Below are 25,550 nucleotides of genomic sequence, written 5' to 3'. Positions count from 1 at the left end.
GGCTATTATGAATAAAACTGCTATAAAACTCCATGTGCAGGTTTTTATGTGGATATAAGCTTTTTATTCCTTTAAGTAGATACCAAGGAGCATGACTGCTGGATCACACGGTAAGTGTGTTTAGTTTTGCAGGACACTGCCCAACCATCTTCCCAAGTGGTCATTTTTGTATCCCCACCAGCGATGAATGAGCTCCTGCTCTCCATCTTATCAGCATTCGATGCTCTCAGTGTCCCAGATGTCGGTCTAAGAAGTGTGCAGTGTTTCTCGTTGTTTAAACTTGTAGTTTCTTGATGGCATATGATTGAAGGCATCTCTTCATATGCTTCTTTACCATCTGTATATGAGGTGTCTGTAAGGTCTTTGGCCCTTTTTCAATATAAATTCAAAAGGTTTCCTGTCCCAAATGCCACAGAAAAATGTATCAAAATATGTGAACAAGTTTTAAGAAAAAAGAATTCTATATGTTGACATTGATGTCTATTTAACTGATCAAAACCAAAGTCCTATTACTTTGTCTTAGTGGAATTTCAATAACAACAAATCAATCCCGGAATTTTCTCCTTTCTAAAAATCACCTAAATCTAAGCATATTGTAATCTCACTTCCAAGTTTTATGGTTCACTTTTAATCAGGTTTTTATTTTCTAATGGAGATTAATTATTCTTTTTACTAGTCCTTTATCAGATGATTGTTTACCAAAGACTTGTCCTAGTCTACGACGGGTCTTTTACTCTTAACACTGAGTATCACAGAGCAGAAGTTTTTAATTTTAGTGAATTCCAGTTTATCAATTCTTTCTTTCATGGAACATCCTTTGGTGTCAAATCTGAAAAAAACCATTGCCATAACCAAGGTCATCCAGATTTTCTTCTAGGAGTTTTTTACATTTAAGTCTGCATTCCTTTTTTTTTTTTTCCTGCATGTGAATATCCAGTTATTGGTGGCTCAGATGGTAGAGAATCTGTCTGCAATGCCAGAGACTCAGGTTTGATTCCTGGGTTGGGGAGATCCCCTGGAGAAGGGAATGGCTACCCACTCCAGTATTCTTGCCTGGAGAATTCCATGGACAGAGGAGCCTGGGGGGCTACAGTCCATGGGGTCCCAAAAAGCTGGACACGACTGAGTGACTAACACTTTCACACTGTCATCCAGTTATTTAAGCCCCATTTGTTGAAAATATTTTTGGTCCACTGTGTTGCCTTTGGTCCTTTGTAAAGATTGGTTAACTATATTTCTGTGGGTCTGTTTATGAGCATTCTCTATTCTGTTCAATTGATCTGTCTTTTCAACAATATTTTGTTGTTGTTGTTTTTGGCTTTGCCATAGGGCATGTGGGATCTTAGTTCCCTGACCTGGGGTCAAACCCACACCCCCTGAAGTGGACATGCAGTCTTAAACCACTGGCCCACCCAGGAAGTCCCACCACACTCCTGATTATGGCAACTTTACAGCTGGCTTGAAGAGAGGTAGTATGAATATGTTCTTTTCCTTCAATTATTGCCTTGGCTATTCTGAATCTTCTACCTCCCCATGTAAACTTTAGAATCAGTTTGACAAAATCCAAGAAATAATCTGGTGGAATCTTTACTGAAATTTCACTGAATCTTTAGACCAAATTGTAAAGCACCGACATGTTGACAAGTCTTCCTATCCATGAACATAGGCTATTTCTCCTTCTAGTTTTTTAAAATTTATTTCATGTTTTGTAGTTTCCCTTACACAGATTTTATGTCTACTTTATTAGATTTATACTTAATATTTCATTTTTGTGGTGCTAGTGTATATGGTTTTGTATTTTTGTTTTCAAATGCCACTTGTTCTTTGCTGGTATACAGGAAAGCAATTGACTTTTATCCTACAATCTTGCTATAATCACTTATTAGTAATGAGTTGGGAGAGTTGTTCTTGATTCATATTTTCTACAGAGCTCCGTGCCACAGGGTTGGAAGTATAGGTCAGGTATCGGCAACTTTACTAAGAGCTGGATTTGACAAAAGTTAGCTACATTTACTGTCTAACACTTTCCCTGGAAGTTGCAAACCTTCAAGACTCCAGAGTTCTAAAATTATTAAATGGATTTACCACTGTTTAGATGGGGACAGATTCCTGGTGCTTCCTATTCCACCATCTTCCACAAATCCTCCCCATTTGATTCATTTTTATTATTCCTCTATATTGATATCCTCCATTCGGTGACATATAATTCCTATACTTTCCTTTAGTTTTTTGAGTATGTTTAAAATAAATGATTTAAAGTCTTTGTCTAGTACGTTTAAAGTCTGACCTTCCTCAAGGAAGACCCTGTATACGGGTGCAACCTTGTTTCTTTAGATGCCTCGGAACTTTTTGTTGTTGAAAACTGCTATTTCTAATATTATAATGTGATGGAAATCAGGGTCTTCTCCATCCACAGGGTCTGTCTGCTCTTCTCAACTGATTCTGTAAAGTCTGCATTCTTCATTGTTTGTGGCAACTGAAATCTCTGGACAGTCAGCTTAGTGGTCAGCTAGTGAGTCATCACACACTTCCATAAAACCCTGAAACCAAAAAAGAAGAGAGAGAACAGCATTCCCAATCTGTAGGCGGGCTGTGAATCCTGGGCATGCCATCAACGCTCAGCTAGGAAATCTACAACCCCACTGGGGCTCTCACTTCTTGCTGGCACAGAAACCCAAGGTCAGACAGAGGTGCAAGTTTATGGCTTTCTCAGGTCTTTCTGAGCACATGCTCAGAAAGCAAAGGTTTAAGGTTTCTTAGAAGAAAAAAAGGCAATTTTTCTCTTTGTAAGAAAGTCTTTTTTTGTGTACATGAGCTGGAGGGGACTGTGGTTAGATGACCCCAGTACCTCACAGCCTGATAAACTCTAAGGCAGAGTGCTGGGCTCTGAACTCTGACGGACAATACGAGATGCTCGACACTGACCGGGGTCACAGCGCTTGCCCTTGGGAAGCCCCTCCCTCCAGCACCTCGTCATCCAGAGCATGCAGCGGTGCGCTTTGTTCCGAGTGTGACTGTGCTATCAGACAAGGGGCAGAACAAAGCCACGCCAAGATGCAGACGGCAGCTCATGCCGACTCCTGACCTGACCCCAGAGGCTCATGCTGGTGTCCCAACTCCTCTCCTGCCGCAGTCAAGTGACTATGTGCCATGAACGTGCAGGGCCCTGGACAAACAGAACAGGGAACATTACATCCCAAAGACACAACTACACCACGCAAAGCTGCAGAAATCCCCACAAGCTGACCAACACTTCAATATCCACACGTGGATATTCAGCTTCCACTTTATTTTAGTTATAAAACAATTGCCAAAACACAAAATTAAAAAAAAGCACACACAAACACAGTATGTTTTTATTCCTTCTTTTGTTGCAGAAAATAAATAACCATCACATATTCCATATGCTTGTCTATAAAAGCATTTCTAAAAATGTAATTTACTGGATTTAACAGCATAATCTTTTTGGCTTTTCAATTGCAGTATCATACAGCAGATCATTTTATTTTACTAACTTTTTAAAAGCACTTGGGCTGCAGCAACTTTCGATAAAGGCCGTTTGTGAGCTTAAAAATCTTTTTCCAAGTTATTTTTTAAACGGTTAAACTGAATACAACCAGGTCTTAAATTTATTCTATTTAAGAGGAGAATATAGTTTTTCTTTTATAAAAATTGCCCCTCAAACTCACAAACACCCAAATGGACATAAAAAGTGGGTCTGTCTTCATAGAAATTAACAAAAGGAAGGAACAAGACACAGCCGGCCCCCCTGAAATGCATCCAGCCGGGCATGCGCCTCAGAGTATGGACACTCACGACTCCAGTGTGACCCTCGGGACTTTTTAAAAGAACAGTGTTCAGTCATCTAAACCTATGTTTCTGAAAAGGTAGGACATAGACTCCCCATTGTGAATCCGACGGATGGCTTCTGAGAGGGTCATGCTGATATCCACAGTTTTGATTTTGGGGCACTGGAGCTTCTGGATTTCATGTGGAATTGTATTGGTAACCACCACCTGCCAATCAAGAGGAAGAAAGGAGAGGTCGTAACACCAAGTAGTCTCCTGGATGGATCTGAAAACGTGACACATTCTCACCCTTCTGAGTCCTACTTCCAGGACTGGGGTCTACTCTGCCTTCAGCATGAGTTCAGTCAGTGTGAACACAACCTGCATCTGAGGTTAAGGTTTGCACCCACTGTGACAGCTATACAGACAGATGACAGCAAGTGTGGGCAAGGACGTGGAGAAACTGGAAGGCTCACTCACTGCTGGTGGGAATGCAAACTGGTTCAGCTGTGTCGGAAAACAGCCTGGAGGTTCCTCAAACGGTTAAACATAGAGTTACCGTGTGACCCAGCAATTCTTCTCTTAGGTAGACACCCAAGAGAAATGAAAACATCTCCATCGGAAAACCTGTACATAAAAGTTCATAATAGTGTTATTTACAATAGTCAAAAAGAGGAAACAACCCAAATTATGAATAGAAAGCAAAATGTGCTACATCCAGGCAATGAAATACCATTAGGCAAAAATAAGGAATGAAGTACTGACACCTGCTGCAACACGGGCGAACTTTCAAAACATTATGCTAGTGAAAGGAGCCAGACACCAAAGGCCATGTATTATACAATTCCATTTACATGAGAAGGCCGGGTTAGGCAAACCTGTTACAGAGACAGACAGCGGATTAGCGGCCACCTAAAGATGAGTGGGTTGAGAACTGCAGGCAGACAACGGGTAAGGCATTCCACTGTGGCAGCCTGAAAATGTTCTAAAAGTGAGGGTGGTAATGGTTGCACAATTCTGTGGAAAAATTGAAGATTATTATATATTTAATTTTTTAAATGAATTTGTATTGGAGTACAGTTGACTTATGATGTGTTAGTTTCTGCTGTACAGCAATAGTGAATCAATTATGCATATGCACATATCCACTCTTTTTCAGCTTCTTTTCCATACACGGCATTATAGAGTATTGATGGGTAGAGCACCCTGTGCTATACAGCAGGTCCTTGTTGATCATCTATTTCATACATCATAGTGCGTATATGTCAATCCAAATCTCCCAATTTATCCCTCTCCCTCTTACCCCCTTGGTGACCACAAGTTTGTTTTCTATATCTGTGACTATTTCTGTTTTGTAAATAGGGTCATTTGTACCATTTTTTTAAGACTCTACTTATAAGCAATATATGACATTTGTCTTTCTCACATACTTTAAATGGGCCAGTCATAAGGCATGTGAATTACAGACCTTCCTCCCACCCACCATCCAAGCTTTCATTTTACATGGTTTCAGTTACCTCTGGTCAACCTCGGTCTGAAAACATTACATGGAGGGTTCCAGAAATAAATAACCCATACATCTTAAATCATGCAGAGAGCCGAGTAGTGTGAGAAAACCTCACACCGTGGTGCCCCATCGGGGAGGGGGCTCATCCCTCTGTCCGGCAGACCCCACCCCGGCAGTGACTCACAGTGCCTGTGACCAGTGGACCCTTATCTGGCTTAATAATGACCCCAGAGCACAAGAGCAGTGATACTGGCAATTCAGATACACCAAAGAGAAGTTGCTAAGTGTTTCCTTTAAGCAAAAAGGCAAAAGTTCTCAAAGAAAGAAAAAAATTTTGTGCACTGAGATTGTGAAGATCCATGGTAAGAATGAATAGTCCATCTGTGAAATTGTGTAGAAGGAAACAAATTCATGCTGGTTTTGCTGTTGCACCTCAAACCACAAAAGTTATGGCTACAGTGTGTGGTAAGTGCTTAGTTAAGACGAAAAAGGCATTAAATTTGCACAATAAGGTATGTTGTTATAATAGTTATATTTTATCATTAGTTATTGTTAATCTCCTACTGTGCCTAACTAATAAACTTCATCACAGACTACACACAGGGTTCAGTACTATCCTGCACAGTTTTGGAAATCCCCTGGCAGGCCGTGGAACCCATCTCCTGTGGATAAGTGGGGACTTTGGACTTCCCTTGTGGCTCAGCTGGTAAAGAATCCACCTGCAATGTGGGAGACCTGGGTTCAATCCCTGGGTTGGGAAGATTCCCTGGAGAAGGGAAACGCTACCCACTCCAGTATTCTTGCCTGGAGAATTCCATGGTCTGTATAGTCCATGGGGTCACACAGAGTAGGACACGACTGAGTGACTTTCACTTTCTGGTATATCTCAATAAAGCTGATATTTTAAAAAGTTAAGATTTGATAAAACATCTAAAAAAGGAGAAACAAACATTTTTCAAAAGCTATAAAAAAAAAACAAACTCAGCCTTCTTTAAAAAAAAAACAGAGGATAGAAATACTTTTCAAGTTATTATTTATAATACATATTTCCTACTTCCAAAATAAGCCTCAAGACAGTTCATAACAAGAAAGTCTACACACGAGACTTGAATGGGACAGTCAGGGATCATGCCAAACCAGCACCAAGAATGCAATCACCTGGCCACCATGAGGACTCAGACTGGCTCTCTGCCTGATCTTCCAGGAATGTACAGGAGACAGCACTTTTATTTCTTAAAAGATAAGCATGTGATTCACACAATCGCTGTCTAGCCAGCCAGGGCCTGGGCCGAGGTGGACAGAGCACTGGGCCGAGGCAGACACAGCAGGGCAGGGATGCCTGCTCGGTTCACTTCACCAACCGGGCGCTGGGCCAAGGTGGACAGAGCAGGGTAGGGATGCCTGCGCAGCTCACTTCAGCTGGGCGCCACAGGCACATAGGAAGATGGCCAGCATGCCCTCCTCTCTGTCATGTCACGGGCATCTGTCCAGGGGGAGTTGGGCCTCAGCATCAGGCAAATAGGGTCTGAACCCACGTGCACCTCATGGCTGCTCAACCTGAGGTCCCTGCATGTCTCTCACTCTCCCCACAGGGGTGTGTTGGAGCTCAGGGTGGGTGTGTGCCTGACCCCAGGCAGTACTTGCAGGGACCGTGTACTCCATCAATAGAAGTTACTAAAACTACCACCCACTGCCACTGTCAGGAGCAGAGGCTACAGCCAGTGACCAACAAAACAGAACTCATGCCAGGAATCCACTCTTAACTCTCCACCTACTCTGGTGACCTCAGGTCAGGGGCCCACGTGCGCCAGCAGCTGTGCTCACACGTGGCCCGGCTCTGTTACCTCATCGATGGCAGACTCCTCGATCAGCCGGGGGGCGTCAGAGGACAGCAGGCCATGGGTCGCCATCACGAAGATCTTATATGCACCCCTCTCCTTTAGGGTCTCTGCGGCGGCCAGGAAGCTGTCTACATCGTCGATGATGTCATCCTGGCATTACAGACGCAGCAAAAGACATGAGCACTTGTGCAAAGGTGAGTCTAGACCATGGGGAGAGAGGAGGGACTAAAGACTTGTGCAGAGGTTAAGTCTAGACCATGGGGAGGGAGGAGGGACTGAAGACATCTGCAAAGGTGAGTCTAGACCATGGGGAGAGGAAAGGGGCTAATTCCACTATGACATGCTCGCTGTCCAAGGGGACCTGTCCAGACAGTGAGGTCACTGGCTTCCGTGGTGTTCCCTCTGGGCCTCCCAGCTAGACAGTCATGACAGCTGTCACTTCATGGCCCCTGGGCCCTTGTCTTTCTGTCCCTACTTTCCAGAGCAACGCCCCACCAGGCAGGGGCTCCAGGAACACGCACCTGTACTTTCATGCCCAGTATGGCACCTGTTAGGAGATGCTCTGACCCCACCACATTCTTTCCCCTTTGGTGCTACTTTTCCTTATTTTCTGAATTTTCTCCACTGGGTGGATGGGAAATGGGGTCTTATATATATTTTTATAATGGGAAGACAAAAAATACTATCAACAAAATACACAGTCTAGTGGTTTCTAATCTCACAGACTCCCAGTACGAGGTAACAGAAAATACATATGGTGGTTTCTGTTCCTGGATCCTGACAGCAGGCTTCTAAAGCGGTTGTAGATGTCTCAGTAATGAGAGCACGACAAGAGTCTCTTGTCTTTACTCGGTGACTCTGGAGGGCTCCTGGGCGAGGGCTGGTCCCAGAAAGACCAGGCCTTGATGAGAAGCCTGGCATTTTCAGCCCCCTCAACTCCTCCAGAGAGGGAAGGGGGCTGGAAATACAGTTAATGACCCCCTCACAGCGTTCAGGGAGCTTCTGGGTGGTGTGCCCCAACTCCACGGGGACCCTCCCAGCTCTTGCCCTGAGCATCTCTCCCTTCCTCTGGCTGCTCATCTGAGTCCTACATCACATCCTTTAATGAACTGGTGAACGTTAAGTTAGTGTCTGCCTGGGTTCTGAGAGCTGTTCTAGGACATGTCCGAGTCCAAGGAGGGTCCTGGGAGTCATGTCAGACAGAAGTTGGAGGTCACCTAACAACTCCCAGTTTTTGGACCAAAGCAAACATTTAGCCTAAGACACCCAAAAACTTAAGTGAGACTTACCTGGCCATAGCACGATCCTCAGCACAATTAACAAGGTGAGCTGACAAGCTAACGAGGGTAAATACGACAACCAGTAGCGACAGAAGAGGTGCACGTACCACAATGATGGCGATCCTGCCTCCCACGTCACCAACAACTGTGATCGGGGGCTTTTCTTTAGGAATCAGCACTGGTCAGAAGAGAACACACACACGTTTCTGCATCTGATTTCCTGACATCCCTTTACCTGCCTAAAAGCAGAGCCCCCAAAAGAATTCAGTTGCCATAAATCCTGATCCAGGAATAACACAGAAGCCTGGCTCTCATCAGCCAGATCAGGGGTCAGTGCTGCTCCTATATGGACATCGCCATGGAGACAGACACGGCCCTGTCTCTCCCAGCCCTTCCTGAAAGAGCCACTCATCCTCCCTCAGTGCCCCTGCCCTACTCCCCTTCCCCTAAGCCCCAAATTCCAACCTTCTCCTAAAATCTGTCTTCTCTCTTGCTAATCTGTCTGTTGACAGTTTTATTTCACTGCAGCCTCCTGAGCAGTGAACCTAAAGAGGCTAGAGGAAAAGCTTTTTCTCCCTAACAGACTCAAACAAAAGCAGTATTTTCTTTCCATTGAAAAGGCGTTATTAAAGCTTGAAAGAAGTTTCTTAAAAACAAAAACAAACTTATGCACCACTCCAACAGCCAGTCACAGCCACATTCCTCATGTTCCCTCCTGGCCCAGGCAGAAGACAGTGAATAAGACACTGCCTTATTCACACACATTCCTCAGGTTTTCTCTTGTTTCCAGTCAATTCTTTCAATGGGCTGCATAATGAGTTGTGCTGATGAGACATTCTTCACCAAGGCCTCCCCTCTGAACCATTTACTTGTCTAGTATTTTACACCAGAAATACCAGGACCATGAATAACTTGTGCACCTAGAGCTTTCTGCCCGTGTTAACCTCTGCTCTAGCACATACTACTGAGTGGACAAATGTGATCCCTGATGGGCCACAAGTGAGTCTAAACTAGGCATGTTCATGGGTCTTGCTGGGATCAGACAGGCCGCGTTGCTAAGGGGCCATCAGAGATGCACTTATCACAGCCAGAAAAAGGTACCAGTTTTTGCCAACTTAAGAAACAGACAAGAAGTACTTCACATTCAATAAAGAGATTAAGTCAGCCTTAAAGGCAAAGAGGAAGTGACCCGGGGCTGCATGCTTACTGGGGATCTCCAGGCTGGGGTGGATGGCGGCTGCGCTCCTGACCATGGGCGGGGAGTGCCGCCCGTCCACCAGGTCAGACTCGGCGTCCTGTGCTTCTCCGTGAATCACCGCAATGCCCAGCCGCAGGCGCTCGGCGAAAGACTGGGCCCTAGGGAGAGCAGGAGATGGGTCACAGCCACACAAAGTGGTTTCTACTCATGTCTACGGAGAAGTATCACAGGAACTCAGAAAATGAAGTTTCTGAAAGGATTAGTGAAAAAGGAGACTGAAACAACCTCAGCTTCTGGGAATCCAGGACAGAGTGTGGAGAACCCACCAGACACACGTCCCCCTGCAGGGCCTGTGGGCATGCAGCCAGCGAGTGAGCCTGTGCTATAGGCTAGTTCACCTCCCTGAAGCCTCTGCTTCCTCACTTGGAGCTATGCACTCTCCCTGCTCACCTGGTTAACAGTGAGAACCAACACGTGAGGCAGAGCGCGCTAATGACTCAGCAGAGTAGGAAGGCTCAGATGACGGGGGGCATTTTTTAGCAATAAAGTATTTTTAGATGCAGGGATGTACAATGTTGGTGGTACATACCTCTGCTGCACACTGAATAGACTGCGGTGTAGTATAAACGTAACTCTAGATGCGCTGGGAGACCAGACGTCCATGTGACTCACTTTACTGCAACACTGTTTTCTGGAACCCACACCACCCCCAGGGTGTGGCTGTGTCTGACATCCTTTCAGTGAAACACAACTGCAGGTTCTGCGCCCCTGTCTCATCAGTTACTCCAGTTACATGGAACTCTCAGCACTGCCCCATTTGCACACCTGTAGTGTCTGAAAGTTTTGTAAAATGTCACTTTTTAACACATACCAATCAGTGGCTTCTTGGCTGGATAGAATTATCTGTTAATAAATTACTGAGTTCTCTGAATAAAAGGCAGTAAACAACCTCAAAATGTATTTGCTGGTGAAGATGTGAAGATGAACCACCAGCAGCTACCCCAGCGCAGGGCTGGGACTCTATAGTCCTGGACACTCCCTGGTAGGAAATGTGACCGGCAGTCACAGATGGGAACTGGGACAAGGGAGGATGATGAAGCATCACCTAATAAATGAAATCGGCAGACAGGCTGTGCACTGTCAGCTCCCAGGTCAAAAAGCAAGGGCCAGAGAGGGAGCTGCTGCAATGCGACCCAGAACACTGGGATTCAACGGGCTGGACGCAGGTGTGGTTTTACACAGCAGCTGTGAGCACCCACCTACCTCTTGGCTGAGGCCGGAGACTTGGCCACGATGACGGCGTTCCTGTAGTCTGGGATCTGAGAAGAGGAGGGGCTGGGTGACTACCATGTCTCCAAAGGCTGCTCACACCAGCTCCATAGTCAATAAAAAGCAACACCCCAACACACTCAGAAATGTCAGCTGGTCACTTGAACGTTTTCCAAAAAGAGAGAAAACTCAAAGTAAATTTCCTCTTTGGAAAATGAAGAAATGCCTACCTAAGGAAAAAAATTATCATCAAGACATGAATCTCATAGACTTATTTTAAGAAAAAAAAGTAGAGTTAATCAGTAATAAGCTCATATCTAAGTGGCAGCAAAGATGTTTTTATAAAGTCAACAGGAAGTCCTCTCATGGACCCCTGTTACATGTAATTTCACAGCCCAAGGATGATACTCACTGGACCTGAATCGAAGGCATTTGTCAATTTCTAAACAAGTGACTACTTAATGTAACTGTCACAGCCGATGAAGAAAGAAACCAGCCTGCTAATGGAATCAGCTCAGCACTCTTTACAAAGACACTAAGAGCCCTTAAGAAAATAAGCAAATGTCGGTCTACATTGAAGCCCTTCACTTTGAGCATCTGAGAGACCTGGATGAAGATGATGACAACTGAAGAGACACCCAGTACCAACTCCTCAGAGCTCACAGGACAGGACTAGCAATGCTTTTCAGCTGAGCAGTAGTTTGCTGCTTCTGATTTCATCTGGGCAATATTTTCAAACCATGTGCTTAAAATCTAATCACTTCATTAAATTATGTTATTCCATTCAGATATATCCCATTGATTTCTCACAATTATGCTAGCTTGGTGAACTGGAACATAAGCACTCACCACCATCTAGCACACTGCACAATGCCTAGCATGTGGAAAAAACTAAATAACCAATACTTAGTAAACAAACAAAACCCTGATGAATTTGAAGAAGGTTCTATTATAGATATACCTAATTGGATAAGATGTCTCTCCATCTGGTCCATCTACACACATAAATAGCACAAAATATTTTCATTTTCACGTGTTCCTCATCTTTCCTGGGAGTCTTTATGAACTGTTTTATGTACTTCCATGCCTCACTGAACATCATCAAACAGCACCAAACCCAACCAAGAGGAGAAATAACTAATGAAGGAACAGTTACTAAAGCAAAGAAAAGGAAACTTTAAAAGAAAGGACTTTTTAAAATAAAAACAGGTCTACTTCCTCCTCGGGACTCAAAACAGGAAATCATATGCATAAAGAAAGAACAAGTTGTTATGAAGGTGGAGGTTATTATGGTCAAAGTAAGGTCAGCAGCTGGCTGGTTCAGGGGCAGGATGGACGCGGCTGCAAGAAAATGTCAGCAAGAGCAAGGCATGGAATTTTCCCACCAATTTAGTACAGGAGAAAGCAAAACTTGAACAAAAAACAGTTAAATAATATATAGACTAGATACAAGATTTCAACATCTAATGGCTCCTGAAGAAAGAAATGAAAAATCCAAATTACAGAAAACAAAATTCGTAGGGAATGGAAAGGCCCCACTGAACATCCAGTGAGATGGATGAAGATGGTTCATCTCACTAGATGCTGGTTCATGGGTCATAGATGTCCACAGACATGCCATGCGGAGATTTCAAAACCACAGCAAGAAGATAAACCATTATCTCAAATGGGTAATTCTGTCCAAGTGCAGATTAATACAGCCCTTCAGACAACCTTAATTTTTGCAGTATCTAGTAAAATATTAAAAATGTAGATAATTTCAATCATGATTCCACTTCCTAGTATATTTCAGAAGTGCACTTGTTTAAGTACTGAGAAAAGCAGATACTGCTTTTAGTACTTGAAGTACTGAAAAAAGAATTTTCAGTGCAACATTACTTAAAATTTTTTTGAAAATAAAATATTTCACTTAAAAGAATGAAAAATTAAACTACCTAATATCCAGCCAAGAGGGAAATGGATGAAAAACCTGTGGCTCATTTAAACTTGTGCTTTAACACCTAAACAGGCAGCTACTTACATTTACATTAACTAAACTCAAATGAAATCAAGGATTCCATTCTCCAGTCACACTGGGCACTTTAGCTGCCATTCTGAAGGCAGAGTGAACATTTTCACTGGCATAGAAAGTTCTATCCATTACAGTTGGTCTGAACTTTGGAATACTGTGAAGCAATCATGAAGAAAGAGGTAATCCTATATATCTAAACATGGAAAGACCACCAGACACCAGTTGGGGAAAGGAAAGAAAGTTACAGAACAACAGGAAAGGAAAGGAAAGTTTCAGAACAACACAAACAATATATCAACTCTTCCCATCCCAAATTGATATCTGCTTCTATGTATATATTGTAGAGGGAGAGAGGGTAAACTCAGAAGGTACTAAGAGGATTCAGGATTCAGGACACATCCCAGGCTAGAGGTAGGAGGTGCCCTGCAGAGGGTCCGGCCCAGGCTGGTGATTCTAGGCACCTGAGGTCCAAGAGAAAAAGAGCAACTTCAGAGCTCCACAGATGAAGAGTCTCAAGTACACCAGTTACATTCATAAAGTCATCAGAGCTCCACAGATGAAGAGTCTCAAGTACACCAGTTACATTCATAAAGTCAACTTTAAGCAGAACATGTCAATGTTAATTCTTCATTGAGCCCAAGGAGATGGAGATGCATATTTCAGCCTTAAATAGAAGGTTGAGAAGTCTGAGCTAACTCACCTCCTCCTGAATGTACTGTAAGAGGAAGGGAGATGCTCTCAAGTTGTCAACAGGTATATTGAAGAAGCCCTGGATTTCCTTCTGATGTAAATCCATAGTAATGAGATGAGTCAGACCTTTGAAAACAAAGCAGACACACACACACAGATTGTTTCATGACCAGCTGCACTGTATGAATAAGAACTACATAAAATAAGATACCATATGGAATAAATTACTATCTAAAATTACTCTCTCATCAAAAACTCAGCATCTTTATTCCTCAGATTCTTAGTACAATGAGATTATGAGATAACAGAAAATATAAACGCTGGTCTCTGCCCCCAGGATAGAACTCCTAACCCCTTGTTACTCCCTCAATGCTAAGAGCACCGGGAGCCTGTCTTGTCACATCTGGTCTGTAACCCCGTCTCTGACACAGAGCTCCTAAAAGCTCTGAGGATGGGCTCCTGGACATGGCTGGTCACCTTGACAGGAAGCTTGGCATTAATTACCAGGCTTCCCACCCTTACTGTCCAGAGAGGGGAAGGTACTGGACATGGAGCTGATGAATGACCACGCCTCCCTGAAACCCCAAGAGCAAGGGCTCTGGGGAGTATCCAGGTGGTGAACACGGATACTCTCCTAAGCATGTGGGGACCAGGGCTTTCCCTCCTCAGAAGGGAAAGACTGATGATTCTTCTTACAGAGAGATGCACGGTTTTCACACCAATTTAAAACAGCCAAAATCACAGCGATGAAGAAATGCCTCTGATAATTCTATGAGAGAGATTCCCTCTTCCTGAAGTTGTGTCAGTAGGCATGAAAAAGCCAGATTAAGACATAATGTCTTCAGATATTAAGGTAAACCTCACATGCCTGTATCTGGAAAAAATGAAGAATCTTCATCCCACTGGCTCCTTGAAGGATATTTGAAATGGAAATACATACACACACATACACACACATATATATAATTCAATTGGAAAAATTTTTTAAAGCAATATTTTCCCAAAAGAGCAAGAAAGCCTGGCAGCCCATCATGAGCAAGACTAGGAGGGCAGGGGACCTTCTTAGGAGCTTGATGGCCCATCTGCTCCCTTCAGCAAAGTTCTCAACAGGGTGTGCCTGGAGGTCACTGGGGTTCAGGTCTGGTCATTTTCTGTTTTGGTTTTGCCTTCTTTGAAATGCTATAGGAGAAATTTATTCTGCAGTAAATGTGTTAAAAGGTAGTATATGGGGACTTTTTATTCTTTTCTCTCTGTGCAAACTCTTTGTGATGTGTGCCTTCTATAGTCACATACACAAGTACGCATTTGTGTGCATGTGCACACACACAAAGTAACAACTCTGAAATTATTGAGAAACAAGGGGAGACACTTAGGATGCTACTGAAAAATGCACAACACAAAATAACACATAGGATTTGCAAAATATGACAAGCTGTCATGGGAAAGAGAAGAGGTGAAAATAAAGAGAGTTGCTGTGTTAGAGTAGCTGATTCCAATGCCTTTTCTACTTTAAAAACAGCCTCAATAGGACTGCCACCTGCCATTTCAACTTTTTAATCTTTTAAACAAAGAATTTAGGAAAAAATAAGTTGTCCTCATGAGCTTTGTGTTCAGAGAGTTTGGACCAGAAGCAAACTGTCAGCATGGGCGTCTGTTACAGATTCACCATCTGGAAGCGACATCACTCTGGGCACTCTGTCCAATGCTCCGAGTAAGTGAAGATGAGGCTTTACGATTCCTCAGGTAAAAATGCAACTCCCAGACCCCCATCAACCATCAATGCCCGCCCCTCACCGGCTTTGCACATCATGGAGGCCAGCAGCTTGGAAACGATGGAGCCCCTCTTCCTCATCTTGCACTGCTTGCTGTAGGGGAAGTAGGGGACCACACCGATGATGCTCTTGGCGCAGGAGGTCTTACAGGCATACACCATGATCAGGAGCTCCATGATGGTGGTATTCACATCCCTGCAACCCAAGGGCAAAGACCAGCAGGGAGGGTATCAGACTTGCCGCGACCTCTCTCAGTCCCAGCTAAGCATCAGCAAGATGCCACGCCCGCCTCGGCCAAGACAGGCTCCAGACACACAGAAGAGACAAACACCACTCTTCTCCGGCCTCTATCAGAAGCCCCCACGCTGCCTTTCAGCCAATGGCTCTACTTCCTTTCCCACCAAGAACAGCACTGTTCACTCCAGTTTACTCAGGACAGAGTTCCAGAGGCATCCTTAGCTGCCCTCCTGTCCAGACACTGGCAGCATCTCACACTCCACTGCTGCCCGGGCTGAGGCCCACCTCCCCAACAGACGGCAACAGCTGCACCCATACATTCCCTGCCCCTTCCCCCTGTCCCTGGCACTCTGTCTGCAGCCACTCTCTGAATAGTACCTGGCTGATCTCAGAATCACGGTCAGATCCACAGACTCTCTGCCCAGACCCAGGGATGGTTTCCCACTTGGCCTGTGGCAGATGCCCAAGGCCCCACAGGGCTCCTGAGGCTCCTTCTGGATCTGCCCCACTCCCTCTCTGCACCCTACTCCTCCTCCATGCCAGTCCTCATAGCCACCTGAGGGCCCTCCGTCTAGGGCCCCCCATTCCTGCCTGGAATGACCTCCTTGCCAGCTGGCACCAGCTTCCAGTGTTTGTCAGAGGTCACCCACCAATCGACTCTCACTCCAGCCTCCTGCCACCGTCACAACAGCTTCCTTGCACACTGTGCTGGTTTTCCCCTGAGCCCTCATCACCTCCTGACAAACTGGATAATCTACTTGTTCATTACGTCACTTGCATGTCACAGAACACAGGTTCCATGAAGATCAGGATCTGTGATCTATTCTAATCTTTTATGCCTCTTGCACATCTGTGACAATGGCTGACACATGGCAGACACGTGACACCTGTCTGTGAATAAGTGAGTACATGAAAGAGCAATGGGAAGCCTGGAGCTTTCAGGCGAGCAGCTTCTCTGGATTACAGAAAACTTAAGTCAATGGACATAATTTTCTTCACTTAAAATTTTTCTTATACTTTTAGTAAAAAGAGGCACTTATTTTACATATAAATGCACGTTTAGCATGCAGCAATTTTTGGAATCTCTAGGCTAAAAACTGATGTACTATACAAACTCATTTCTAGACATTATTAAAAACTGCTGAGTTAAAATTTTCATCTAACAGGCCTTCAGGGACATGTGTAAATAGAGTGGCGTTTGATCAAGGACTGGTGCAGACACCTCCCTGCACTGAATCTTCTACCTAGTGCACACACCTGTGGCTCGACAATTTCTAGAACACATGGCTCCCAGACGTCACGGCAGACAGAGACACATCTGCCTTCACTACCGTCTCTCTTCTCCTTTAACTTATGATGCGTCAGGACAGCACACAGTGACCACATTTAAATTATACGCAGGAAAAGCTTTAAGAACCCAACTAAGTGAACATCTCTCCTGCTGCTTATTCTTTTTGGGAACTAGAAGAGCTTCCCTATAAGCTGCGTGAGACTTTGGCTCCGGACAGTGAATGCCACAGGTGCTCACTGTCCCATGCCTCTCCCCCAGCGCGTGGCTATCCCCATACCTATAGGAAAGTCAGCAGCTATGTCAGAAAGATCAGCTGAGTAAGACTGGGCTAGTTTTAAAACAATCTTAGTCCTTCTTGTCTGGGTAACTCTTATTATACTAGACATTCAAACCCAAACAGACCCAGAAAGCAACAACATTTCTGGTGGATAAGCTACTCACTTTGAAACAGTCTGAATGATGAAAACATCTTTTCCCCTCACAGATTCTTGAATTTGTACTCTTGTTTCTGGCAGGAAAAGGGGAAATGAGAAGAAGGGTGAACAAGGCACATCGTTTTAAAAAAACACACAAGAAAATCTGCACCATTCCCCAAGGTTATAAACTATGGAAACTGGAACTGTTACAAACTCACTACAAGGCTTTAGATTCCATGGAGGATAACAAACACTGTGATTAACACACTTTGAAAATGCCACCTGACACTACGGCCACACCAGACACACGCACTCTGCCTCAGGGGACAGACTCAACCCAGGCCAAGCTTATGCTTCCGTCAGCTGACAGCAACTGCCTTTGGGTGAGGTCTGAGGATGAGCCTTTAAGTCCCCAGCTGTGATCTGCCCCATATTCTCTATGGAGCTGGTATTAGTGGGGGTGGGAACACCATGATGGCCCACCCCTGTCTGCCTTCCTGCAGACAGAACTCACTGGACACTGAGGCTGACTGCTCAGTTATGGAGGGTGAGGGCCAGGCTGGAATGGCAGGTACCACACAAAAAAAGCCACCACAGGGCACAGGATCACTCACCTCGGTCAGGCTCCTGATACACCTGCACTTTGCCCATCTCCACCCCCAGCCGCCTAGAGAAGAGAAAGAGGGACAGAGCGGAAACAGTAATAAAACAGACAACATCTTTACTATTAAGATGGTTTAGAAATCGATGGAAATAAAACAAATTTTAAAAATAGAGATATTACTATTATCACATTTAAAGCGAGTCTCAAACTGTTTGGTCACCTAGCCCATCACACCTCCACCCCACACCTACCCTGTCCTGGGGCTCCCTACGCCCCGGCCACATTCCTGCTGTCTCCTTTCTGCCTGGAGGACTCTGCCCCAACTCCCAATTGCTGCCATTTCCTGTCTCTCAATTCACATTCCACCCACAGGTTTACAGGCACTTGAGCACCTGAGCTAAGGCGGCACAACCTGCCCCATCTCTCTGATTTTCCTGCGCAGATCACTACCTGAAGTTATCCTGTTTGTGTTTGTTGACTTTCTCCTTGTCTGGCGCCTCCACTAAAGAAGGAAGGATTCTGACCGGCTTGTTCACTCTTATACCCCAGTATCTAGATCAAAGTATAGTACACAGCAGGGGTTCAATATTTATTTAATAAGTTACTAAAATTATACTGAACTGTAACCTGTGAACTACCTTCATATAGCGTAGACCCTTCATTGTTCTCTGTATTCAAATAGCTCTATACAAGTGTAGCACCTCACACAATCCCTGGCACTCAGGAGTTCCTGGTAAATGTCTCCTGAATCCATGTGTAGGAGTGATGACAGTTTACAAAAGGTGAATCCTTGGTGCACCGATGACATGAAGATTCACTGTAAAATAGCTGCTGTCAAAGTTAACACCAGCGCCAATATGCATGTCAAACGTAAACCAGCACTGAACAAGCACAGGCTTTCACAGCGTGATTATACTCACTCAGCGATCTTCTTTGAAAGCTCCATACATGATGAATTCGAATTTGCTGAAAACAACACCAGACCTCCTTTGGTTATGTTCATCTTGGCTTCTGATTCAGGTGGCGCCACACAAAACATCAAAACCTTCTTGGTTTTCCAATTCTCAGCACCTAGAAAGATACCAAATATGTTAAAAATTGTCATATGAGATGAAATACACCTGAATATTTCTGAACAGCAAATGAGCTGAAGGGAATTAGTTTTTATCATAATGGAGTCTTTCACATTGAACATGTATATGGACAAGTAGGGAGTCTATTTGAATTTATGGAAAGATGTCATCGTACGACTCAGTTATTTTCATGACTACTGGGAATAAATGATAAACTTACAAGAAAGGTGGAGCTGAAGAGCTCAGTGTTTTACTGTTTGCTGCTTAAAGTCAATTACGACAACCTCCTTTTAGTTTCTGACAACAAAATTCCTCCTGGATTAACACACAGAAAAATGGCAGAGCCATTAGCAAGGACAAGAACTGACTGATCCTTAAACAATGAATAAATAACCCATCCACACCCAGCTTTCCCTGTAATACCTGTTCACTCCAAACTCCCACCCCCACCCCGCCCCCGGCCTTGCAGCTGTCCTGGGTCCTGTCTAAGCCTGACCTGGTCATCAGCACTTTCCTCAACTGTAACACAAGGTTGAGCAGATTACAATAATCTTGAAGGAAAGTGACTCAGCCCCATAACTGACCAGCAGCAGGGCACACAGAAAGACCCTGGCCTAGAGGCCTTCAGAGCCATCCACATGTTCCTCCTCCTTCCACTCTAGGGCGAGTGTCCTGATGGAGAAAGGCAGGCAAAGGACTGGGTGCAGGATCAGCAACCCAGGAGGCCTGGAGGGATGGAAGAGTCTTCAGAGCAAGCCCGCTGCATTAACGCAGCTGTTATGTTTATGCGGCTGGCTCTTGGAAGGCTGCTGGAGGGAGGAGAAGTCTGGAGCCCATATTCGTTATTCTTAAATTTTAGTTACACAAGTACATTCTCCTTGTAAAAAACTGAAACATGAGAGTTTAGACTAATGTCACCAGCTCGGATCCGATCCCAGGCTCCTCCCACCCACCTCCCTGGAAGAGACAGTTCTTATTACTGGTTTGATACAGATACCATCTGGCTGTTTACACATTCATACATGTGATCCCCATTTAAAAAAAAGGTATAAAAATTCATTTGTAACATAAAAAGGGACCATCATACAAATCTATCTCTAATCTGCTTTATTTTGAAACAACATATTTGAGAACCCAAGGAGAAAGCATAGACCCATTGTGTACTTTTTAACTGTTGCCAGTGCTCCCTGGTGCAGCCAGACTGCACTTGCAGGTCACTAACCCAAACAGGCCCCCCTGTGCATGCGTCTCCCTCTGCAGTAACTGCCAGGGGGAGCCAAGGGGCCACAGGTGGGTGACTCATGGTCCCACAAGCAGGCTAGGAGAAAACACTTCCTCTTCAGAGGCCTTCCACAATGGGAAATGTGGGCCATCCCACTGGACTTGGCCTATTAATTACAAACAGAAACGTGAACAACTGGCCAAAGCCCTAAGGAGACCAAGAAGGACCACTGGTGTGTATAGCAGAAAGTGGCTTTGGAGCAGGGATGAGCAAGGTACATGCAGGCTAAAACAGGTTACTTCTGTAAATGAAACTATACTGGAACACAGCCATGCTCACTGTTTACAAACTGTCTGTGGATGCAATGGTAGAGTTAGGTGTGGGCTGCAAAACCTAAAATATTACCGGGCCCCCTACAGAAAATGCATGCTGACCCAGCTTTATAGCATAGAGTCGGGCAGGGGGGCTGGTGCAAATGAAAGAAAGAATACTATTTAACCCTCAACACTCAGAATTGGAGGAGATCCTGGTTGTCTTCTATCACCATCTCTCAACCCCTCTATGGCTGTGTTTAGGAACAGAGGTCTGGAAAAGGAAACCACAACAAAAATAAAACTCATCCTCCTGTAGTTATGAACACAGGCTTTAGAGTCAACCCAGGTTTGCATCTTAGCTCCTATTTGCCCTCAACTTACTGCAAGATCTCACATAAACTAACCTCTCTCACCCTCATCCATGCCACTGAATACTGACCTTATAGGGTCACTGTAAGATTAGCTCCTGTACAGCACTTAACACACTGCCCCACATACAGGATACCCTTGGTAAATAGAAGCTAGGAGGAGTCAGCTTGTAATATGTTCACTATCTACTGAACAAGCACGTAATATGCATGGGGGTGGCAACCTTTATACATCCCCCAGTCTTCAAATAAGAAGCTTCTTAAAGGAAAACAGCGTTCTTGAGTGGACGTGTAACACTGAGAATCACAGTGTCTGAAGGGTAGGAAGAGTCCTCAGAAATAACTCAGTCCATCTCTAGGACTCCTACCAATGAGCCATTCCAGACATCTGAACAGCTCGGACCCAAAGCCCACACCCTGAGGGATGTCCCAGCCATTCCAATCCTTCCTCAGAATACACAATGATTGCTTTCCTGGCAGCTGCCACCTCTGGGCTTTGTCCTTTCCTTGAAGATTTATGGGAAACCTCAAATTCCTTCTCCCCTAGGCAGTCCTCAGCCTATCTCAAGATGGCACTCTTGGCCTGGGCCTGGCATTACTGATCATGGTTTAAGTCCTTCATCACCGACCATGCTCTCTAGGGTTCCAGTCCAGGCTTCAATAGTGGAAACCTAAGACCCCCAACATACCATAGGCAGGGAGATTGTTTGGGAACAGGTATCAATACAGCCATGTTCTCCGACTGTCCATCTCAAGAGCTTGTCAAACAACAGAACTAGCTGTTAGTTTCAGTTCTCCTTTTCCTATTGTAAATTCAAATTGTGTTCTTTACCAAGCTTCAGGAAGAGTTTTAAAGAGAATCCTCAGAAGCAAGATAATCACCGGGATGGGGGGGCAGAAAGTTCATTAGCACAAGGCTTTAAACAGAGTGTAGACAACATTCCCATTTCTGCCCCCCTAAACTTCAGTTGCCCTTACATTTATCCTAAATTAACTCTGGAATGTGTGAGAATTATATATAACACATGAAAACACACTCTTTCCACAGAATCTCAACACCTCACACAAAGTGGGTCGTACTTCTCTTTGAATGAGACGGGGCAATCTGCTAAATCTCATGAACCAAACCTCACTGAAAGACCACTTGCTCTGTAAGTGCTAGCAGTCATCATTAAAAAAAACTGATCCACACCTCAGATGAGAAAGGCTGGCATCAAGGTGTGTAAACACCCTCCATCTGAAGACGGTTAGAGCCGCAATGTCAATACCCAATTTGTCTCCCCAGTTACCAGCTACGCGTTCTTGGCTGTCCCCTCTGGACAAGAGATAGAAGCCTGTTAAAGACAGCTTCCCCAGCAGAATTTAAGGCTCAGGACAACAGAGACTTTTTCCACTATGCTTTTCTCTGCTGTATACCCAGGGCCTAGAACAGCACCTGGCAGACGGAGAGGCTCAGTACACGTCTGCAGATAACACACGTTGGTCGGATAAAGCCTGCCTCATTGAGCTGCACTGATTAACACAGAGTTGAAAGTAGTTTGCAAGCTCAAAGGCGCCATAAAGAATTATTATTTTTATTCTGATGTTCTTCACATTTTGGGGATGTGAATTCTAAGAGAATTAGAAGGGCAAAGCCTGTAATTAGATGTAATCAAGTCCCCAAGCCTCTGGGATCCCAGGCACTCTGCTGTCTCTCCATCAGAATGTTTTCTTTCAGCTAAATACCATTTTCTGAGTGCTCTGAATTCTTATGACAACTCAATAAAGCAGGTATTACACTACAAGTCGACCCCTTTCAGACACTGTGCTAGGGGGCAGGGTGAGGCTTGGAGATGAAGATACTTCCTCCAGGTGGCCCTCCTGGAAGCAGGGGACACCAGGTCAGCTTCAGCTTGTCTCCCAAAACCAAGGAGGGTGACCTAACACTCCGCGTTACAGGGGGGTAGGACCTGACAAACACCAGGTTAAAAAAACGTCTGTAGAAAACTCGCCTTGTTTGGAGAACAATTTATATCACGTGCCAAAGAAAGAACACATGACTCCGTATTTCCCCTTTGGAGAATTTATTGTAGGGAAAGAAGGAAAAAGCTCAATGATGGCCACTGCATGGTTTTTCTAGGAGGACGACCGTGAACATATGGAAAAGTTACATAATGGGGGCAATTAAGTAAAACTCTGAATATACATTCAATAGAATAAAAAACGGTATATATCCGAGACTGTGTGAAAGTGCTTATGTTAAGCGGGTACAGAGCGGAACTGCATCTCCAAGCTGAAATGGGTCATAAGGGCAATGGACCAAGTCGGGACAGGAATAGGGAGGAGACGGGCAGGACTTTGTGGGGTTCAATGATGTGGGCGAATCACTTTACTTGTGTACGGAACATCTTCACACATGAGAAATCCAAATCTCCATCCCGAATTTCTTACTCCTTGCAAAAGCCACACACCCAAACCGCGTCAGTGTCAATAAAAGGGGGAAAAATCCGCACCATCACTGTGCAGTCGGGGTGGGGGGACCCTGAACAGCAGAAGCCTGCCTCGCAGCCACATCCCGGCCGCCCTCAGGCTCTGAGCGCCGGCCGAGGAAGAAAGCATCTTTCCGGGCGACAGAGGCCGGCCCGCACCGCGCTTCCGCCCGCGGCCGCAGGTTCCGGACCAGCCGGACCGGCCTCGCGCCAGGCCCGCGGACCCCGACAGACCGGACAGCGCTGAGGGCGGCACGCGGCCGGCCCCCGCCGAGCCCCCCGCCCCTGCACCTGCGCCCCACAGGCCCGGCCCGCCGGCCGCGCCACCACCGTCGCCGGCTCCCGCCCGCCTACCTGGCCCCGACCCCAGCCCCGGCCCCGCCGCAGCTTCCGCTGCCGAAGGAGGAGAGCGCCGGTCCCCAGGCGGCCGGTCCAGGAGCAAAATGGCGACTCGAAGCTCGAGAACGGCGTCCGCGGCGACAGCGAGGCCTGGGGGCGGGGCCACGTGGGCGGGGCCTCAGGAGAGACCCTCTGCGGGGGCGGGACCCACCGAGGGGAGGGGGGGGTGTCTTCGAGTCCAGCAGGAAGGTGCTAGGCCGGACGAGGGGCGGGGCGAGGTCGTGAGAGGGGCGGGGCCAACTGGATGGGTGGGACAGGATCAGGCGACGGGCGGGGCAGAGCCTCCAGTACTAGAGGAATGCGATCAGCACGGACGCGTGAAAGCAGGTGCGGACTTGCTGTTTGGAATTACAAATGTCTGGGTTCAAGTCTTTGCTGGCCTGTAACCTTGGACTCCAGTACTCTTGCCTGGAAAATCCTGTGGACGGAGGAGCCTGGTAGGCTGCAGTCCATGGGGTCGCGAAGAGTCGGACACGACTGACCGACTTCACTTTCACTTTTTACTTTCATGCATTGGAGAAGGAAATGGCAACCCACTCCAGTGTTCTTGCCTGGAGAATCCCAGGGACGGGGGAGCCTGGTGGGCTGCCGTCGATGGGGTCGCACAGAGTCGGACACGACTGAAGCGACTTAGCAGCAGCAGCAGCAGCAGCATCCTTGGGCAAACTCACTTCACCTCTCTGTGCCTCAGTCTCCGCATCTGAAAAGTGGAGATGATAGTAGCACCCATCTTAGGGATTGTTGGGAGGAGTAAGCAAAATAACACCTAGTGAGTTTCCAGCACAGATCTTGGCGTATAGTAAATCCTCTATTGTGGTTAATTACAGTTATTTGCTTTGCTGTCCTTTCTTCTTTTATCATACAGTAAGGAATTGGTGCTTGCCTGAGTTCCTTATAATTTGAGCATGTTTTATATGTGCATGAAACATAACAATTGCAAACACATATGGAGTGTGTCAGGTGAAGTGCTTACCACATATTAAACACTGTAGCTTATTTAACCCTCACAGAAGTATGAGATGATCTTATTATTTTCATTTTAATAGTTGTGGGAACTGAAACACTGACATTAAACAAATTACCTAAAGACAAGGGCTTCAGCTGTAAAGAATCCTCCTGCAATGCAGGAGACACAGGTTCGATCCCTGGGTCTGGAAGGTCCTGGTGAAGGAAATGGCTACCCACTCCTGTATTCTTGCCTGGGAAATCCCATGGACAGTGAAGCCTAGTGGGCTACAGTCCATGGATTCTCAAAAGAAGGACACAACTGAGCGACTAAATGACAAAATAACGAACAACCTGAACAAGAACTTCAATCCAGGTGGCCTGGCAGCATGGTCTGCATTAAGTCAGGCCTTATACCATGTCCCAGCTCCAGTTCTGCTTTGACTTTTTAAGTAGAGTGAGGCTTGAAATCACTCACGAGAGGCAGCACAGCCAGCTAAAAGCAGCCGGTCCTCACAGTCCAACCTCCTAATTTACAGTGTGGAATACAAGCATCTCTATTTACAAACTATAAATTAACTATAAAATGCTTTCTGATACGGAGTCATTTCTTTTGCCTGACAGCTTTACAGGGTCTTACCTCTGTGAACAACAAGGCCAGTGAGCCCACAGACAGATTCGCGTACAAAACTGAATCCCCTTCTAGGGTGCTTTGGGTTCACGCACTGCTTCTGCACTGACCCAACCCTGACGCATGTCACCTCCTGGTTTGGGTCTGCATTGGCTCCTCCCAGCATTCCACGTTCCAAGTGACTGGATCTGACCAATCAGGGCCACTCACCTCTCTCAGCTCGATG

General features: G+C 45.5%; 1 protein-coding gene across 5 annotated transcripts; it reads right to left on the bottom strand.

Annotated features, from left to right (window-relative positions):
- Positions 1 to 1,569: 1,569 nt before the first annotated feature.
- On the bottom strand, positions 1,570 to 23,829 carry PRPSAP2 (phosphoribosyl pyrophosphate synthetase associated protein 2). Of its 5 annotated transcripts, none has more exons than XM_040245837.1 (14): positions 23,704 to 23,803; positions 19,198 to 19,292; positions 18,825 to 18,975; positions 17,915 to 17,967; positions 17,326 to 17,392; positions 15,379 to 15,551; positions 13,595 to 13,710; positions 10,878 to 10,933; positions 9,624 to 9,772; positions 8,524 to 8,594; positions 7,140 to 7,286; positions 3,905 to 4,016; positions 3,086 to 3,166; positions 1,570 to 2,540 (listed from the first exon to the last, which is right to left on the bottom strand). In XM_040245837.1, the coding sequence occupies exons 3-14, from the start codon at positions 18,941 to 18,943 to the stop codon at positions 2,521 to 2,523; spliced, it is 1,164 nt and encodes a 387-aa protein (XP_040101771.1). In that variant the 5' UTR covers positions 18,944 to 18,975; positions 19,198 to 19,292; positions 23,704 to 23,803; the 3' UTR covers positions 1,570 to 2,520. The 5 variants fall into 5 exon arrangements, with proteins under 5 accessions (XP_040101771.1, XP_040101772.1, XP_040101773.1 ...); XM_040245838.1 differs by lacking the exon at positions 23,704 to 23,803 and adding an exon at positions 20,605 to 20,807; XM_040245839.1 differs by lacking the exon at positions 19,198 to 19,292 and having other exon boundaries at positions 23,704 to 23,829.
- Positions 23,830 to 25,550: the final 1,721 nt, after the last annotated feature.

Source organism: Oryx dammah, unplaced genomic scaffold (assembly GCF_014754425.2).
Source record: "Oryx dammah isolate SB20612 unplaced genomic scaffold, SCBI_Odam_1.1 HiC_scaffold_8, whole genome shotgun sequence".
Lineage (NCBI taxonomy): Eukaryota > Metazoa > Chordata > Mammalia > Artiodactyla > Bovidae > Oryx > Oryx dammah.
The sequence above is the reverse complement of the archived record's forward strand: the minus strand, read 5'-3'. Positions and strand labels throughout refer to the sequence as shown.

Excerpts from the sequence above, each read along its gene's own strand:
- PRPSAP2 (XM_040245839.1), bottom strand. The coding sequence starts at position 18,943 with ATGTTTTGTGTGGCGCCACCTGAATCAGAAGCCAAGATGAACATAACC. Across the intron at positions 17,393-17,914 it reads GTATCAGGAGCCTGACCGAG|AAACAAGAGTACAAATTCAA; the intron begins GTGAGTGATCCT and ends TTTTCCTGCCAG. Across the intron at positions 8,595-9,623 it reads CCCCAGCCTGGAGATCCCCA|TGCTGATTCCTAAAGAAAAG; the intron begins GTAAGCATGCAG and ends TCTTCTGACCAG.